Consider the following 4910-nt stretch of genomic DNA (forward strand, 5'->3'; position numbering starts at 1 on the left):
ATCGCCATTCGATGTTGTTTTCTTCTGCCCAGCTCTGTATCATCGCTCCAGTAAAGTGAGCCCCTTGGTCACTCTCGATAACTTGAGGTGTCCCGTATGCAAACATCAGTTTAGTAAGCGCCTTAATTGTGTACGCTTGATTTGCCTTTGGTACAGGATAGGCTTGCAGCAGTCCACTTAACGTGTCAACGCAGGTCAGGGCATATCTCGCCCCCTCAGACCGAGGGAGGGGCCCAATGTAGTCAACCTGCCATCTCTGAAGAGGACTATATCCTCTAGGAATGTGGGATGTTGTTTCAGGCAACGGTCTCGGTCTCATCTTTGAGCAAGCGTCGCAATCCTGACATGCTTGGACGATATCAGATAGTTGTACAGGCAGCCCCCATGCTTTAGCGGCTGCCCACATTATCTTCTGTCCAGCATGCCGTAGCTTCTGATGTAACCAACGGGCAACATTTTCGGATTGTGAATTCTCAATCCATCGGATTTGGGCCAGTGTGTCAGCTTCATCGTTTCCTGGTGACTGCAGGGGTTGATGACCAGAGACATGGTAGACACATACCGTCCTATGTTTGACCATATTCCAAATGTCTACCCACATGTCTTTACCCCAAATCGGTCGGGCGTGGATAGTCCATTCCTGGGTAGCCCACTGCGTAATCCACAGAGTGAGCCCCCGGTACACAGCCCAACTATCTGTACAGATGTTCAGGACGCCGTCACCAGGTTCTTTAGTTATGACCATCCACACGGCTCGCAATTCTGCCCATTGGCTGCTCTGACCATCCCCCTCATCAAACCAGATGGTCTCAGTAGAGGGATGGTATGCTATTGCTCGCCACTTGCTCGGGTTGCCTCTGCTGAACCCATCCGTATACCAGGCATCTTCAGGAATAGGATATCTTCCTTCCTGAACGGGACTCTTCTCTGGTGGAGCAACCATCAGTTCTTTTGATGTATCACTGTGATACGTCACTGGGCCTAGGATCTTCTGTAATTCTTCTTTAAGTGGAGATGAAGACAGACTGCTTCTCTGGCTTAGATAGGCGACCCATCGTGCCACTGTTTGTGCTTGGGCCACCCCTGTCTTAGGAAGGTGAGTCAAATCTCTCACCCACCTCTGGATTGGTAATGAAGTTTTAACTATGACCTCTGCTGTTTGTGTTATCAGCTCTACTGCTTGTAACGCCGAATAGGCAGCCAATAACTGTTTCTCAGTCATGCTATATCTTTCTTCTGCTCCATGCCAAACCTGAGACCAGAATCCAATGGAGGTTTGAACAGAACTCTGGCGTTGCCACAGGCCCCAGCCAAAACCATCCTGGGTAACATGAACATCTAGTTCAGCTGGGAGGGTCGGATCAAATATACCCAATGCCTGAGCTTGTTTAACTGCCAATTTTGCCTGTTGGAAAGCATCCTGTTCTACCTTTCCCCAATTCCGTGATTGACGCTTCTTCGTAAGCTTATACAATGGCCTCAATAGCTGAGCTAAATGAGGTATAAAGGAGCGCCAATACCCCAATATAACCAAGAATTCTTGCAACTGTTTTGATGTTGTAGGGACTGGAAACGCTTGGACTTTATCTACTACCGCACTGGGTAGTACTTTGGTTTTCCTGGACCAAATTACTCCCAGGAATTTTACAGATAACCCCGGACCTTGCACCTTCTGTGGGTTTATAGCCCACCCTCTTTTCTGCAGATAAGCTGTCAACAAATCTGCTGCTTGTCTCACCGCCTCTAATGAATCAGATGTTAACAGGAGGTCATCAATATAATGATATAAATTGACATTATTTGGCTTTTCCCACTTAGCCAGATCACGCGCCACTAAATTATGACAAAAAGTGGGTGAATGCACGTACCCTTGGGGTAGGACCTGGAAAGTCCATTGCCTCCCTTCCCATGTAAATGCAAACTGATTCTTCACTGATTGGAATACTGAAGAATGCATTCGCTAAATCTAAGACACAGTGATATATTTTGATTTCCCTGCTTAGTGTGTCCATTAGGGAGGCAATATTGAGTACGGCCACATGAACGGGTGGCGTGACCTTATTCAATTCCCTGTAGTCTACTGTCATCCTCCATGTTCCATCCGGCTTTTGTACTGGCCATATTGGGGAGCTGTATGGGCGATGTGCAGGCCTTATAATACCCACTTTTTCTAATTCCTGCACCGTTTTTGTTATTTCATCCTGCCCACCCGGGAGTCTGTACTGTTTTACATTAGTAATCCAGCGCGGCTTTGGCAGACAAATAGACTCATGTTTTGCATGGCCTCTCAGTATTGTCTGAATTGCCCGGATACTAATGCATCTCTGCCGCAGCCGGAACTCTCCCACTGTTGTATGGAGAGCCAGACCCCACAAGATATCAATTCCTAATATATACTCCGGAATTGGAGCAATGGATACCTTGTACTCTTGTGGTGGGAGGCGCCCGATCCCCAATTTTACCCAGGTTTGGGTGACTGGAATGGTCTGTCCCCCAAAACCTCCAATCATCACTCCATTATCTTTGAATTTGCTTGGGTCCCCATATATTATAGGTGTCTCTGCCCCAGTATCAACTAGGGCCATAACCTACTGTACATTCTTTCGGGACCAGTATATCGTCAATTCTACATAGGGCCTCCGGTCCCGTCTAGAGGCCCTAGGGGGACTGACGTCCCTCGTCACGCCATGAACTGAGCCAGGTTCAAGTCTTTTACCTCTGATACCTCTGGTATCGTGACCCGAGGCACCTGAGGCGGCTTCTTTTTCCTATTCAGAACTACAAAGTCTTCTAAATTCCATGTTGTTGTTGGTCTCCACTCTATAAGTCTTATCCCTGGTCTTTTGGGGTTATTCTGAAATTTTTGTTCATTCTTCAGCTGCTTCCACAACTGAAGGAGAACGTGATTGGGCTGACCATCAATTTTTGAAAATTGAACGCCTGCCCGGAGCAGATAATTGAACATTTGTTTCCGGGATACTCTAACAGGTCCTGCCCGAGGGGTTCGCGGGGCCGATCTTCTGGCTCGCACTATTGGAAAAGCCTCGGCATCCTCAATCACCCTGATATTGCGCTTAGTTCGTAAGCGCTCAGTTTCCCCAAGGTCCGCCACCAATTGGGCAGCTTGTTGGACTGCTGCTTCTGCAGCTACAAATGGGTTGAGTATGGAAACCAGTGTTCCATACATATGCGAGGGAGCTTGTTGTAAAATTAGGTCCCTCATTCCTGCGGAGAATCTTACCATATCAGGGCTATCAAATGTATCTTCGTAGATAGCCTCTCGCATGCCTAATTCTCGTATATAATTTTGAAGGTCTTCCATAGAAGACCACATCCCTGAGTTTACTGGCATGTCAGTTTTATTTGGCCACACCATACGGCAAGCAGCCATTAGCCAGTCTACAATTGAATGATTTTCTTCAGGGAATTGAGTCCCAGCATACAGTCTCTGCCTAAGGGCAGGATGTATTGTTATTGTGGCCAACTTGGATACTTCGGGGCCACTAACCAGTACACTTTCTGGCCCCGAATCCCATAACCGTAATAACCAAGCTGGAACACTTTCCCTTGGCCTTTGCCTAAATCGTTGCACTAGGTCCATGAGTTCGGTGGGCGTGTATGGACAGGCTGTTACATGTAAATAAGATTCAGCTCGAACTCTCGAGTTGTAACGCGATAGGTCTTCCCCGCTCGGTAATGTATATGTATGAGACTGAAATACAAGCCCTATATAAGGGGCTCACGCGGTTGAATAAACGCCATTTTACAGCTCACCATATTGGTGTAATCAGCGTGTAACTTGGTCAGGGGGCCGTCAGAAGCACATTCTCAATGAGGGACATAGTTCTTAAGGTTACCTTGCACAAGGCAACAATTGGCGCCCCGTGTGAGGACGTTCTGAGAGTGAGTTTGCGACGGCTAACCGCGAGACGGACACGAATCCTATGGTTAGATCCCGTGGAAGCGCCTAGGGGGCGAAATTGAATGCAGCTGCTGTTTATCCTGCGGTGAGACCGTGGAAGACCATGGGACTTTGGGCCCGGGTATATACAAAGGGTGCGAGGACGTACGGTGTCGAGCACCAGAAAAAACATGGAATCAATCCATCATTAAGGTAGTATTGAACAGTGAAGCAGGAAACAGATGCTCTGCTGAAATTCATAATAAAGGGGGGCTAAAAGGGGGATAGTGAAAGGTAGTTTACAGAAAATGATTTAGTTAGTTAGAATAACAAGGAATGGAGACAGTGGGTCTGGGAGAGCAGGAAGGATGCAGATAAGGAGTGAGATCTCCCTGAGACACCCTGGCGAGGAGGGGATTAGATGTTTTAAATATCAAAAGAGGAGTTGCATCTCCCTGATAAGATGGGCGATAACAAGAGGGGGTCTGCATGATAAAGAATTATTGAATATGTATCAGGATTACGGGAAATCATTGACTATGTATGAGGTGTACCTATATCTGTATCACGGTTTTACAAGTCGGTGTGCAAGTTTAGAGGAGCTATCCCCCTTGCACCCGGCGCTGCGCAACGCTGGAATAAACATACCTGCTTTATAACCCATCTCTGCGTTGTGCTCGGACTGGAGAGCGTTGTGCTCGGACTGGAGAGTGTTGTGCTCGGACTGGAGAGCGTTGTGCTCGGACTGGAGAGTGTCGTGCTTGGACCGGAGAGCGTTGTGCTCGGACTGGAGAGCGTTGTGCTCGGACTGGAGAGCGTTGTGCTCAGACCGGAGAGCGTTGTGCTCGGACTGGAGAGTGTCGTGCTCGGACTGGAGAGCGTTGTGCTCGGACTGGAGAGTGCCGTGCTCGGACTGGAGAGCGTTGTGCTCGGACTGGAGAGTGCTGTGCTCGAACCGGAGAGCGTTGTGCTCGGACTGGAGAGTGTTGAGTTTGGATTGCAGGGATTC

At 48.2% G+C, this 4910-nt stretch overlaps 1 protein-coding gene across 1 annotated transcript; it reads right to left on the reverse strand.

The window, feature by feature from the left end:
- Positions 1–2668: 2668 nt before the first annotated feature.
- Positions 2669–4554, reverse strand: LOC146754504 (uncharacterized). The gene has a single exon (XM_085527709.1). The coding sequence runs from the start codon at positions 3599–3601 to the stop codon at positions 2681–2683; it is 921 nt and encodes a 306-aa protein (XP_085383835.1). The 5' UTR covers positions 3602–4554; the 3' UTR covers positions 2669–2680.
- Positions 4555–4910: the final 356 nt, after the last annotated feature.

Source organism: Coturnix japonica, chromosome W (assembly GCF_054131305.1).
Source record: "Coturnix japonica strain WE chromosome W, WE-NBRP24, whole genome shotgun sequence".
NCBI classification, from domain to species: domain Eukaryota; kingdom Metazoa; phylum Chordata; class Aves; order Galliformes; family Phasianidae; genus Coturnix; species Coturnix japonica.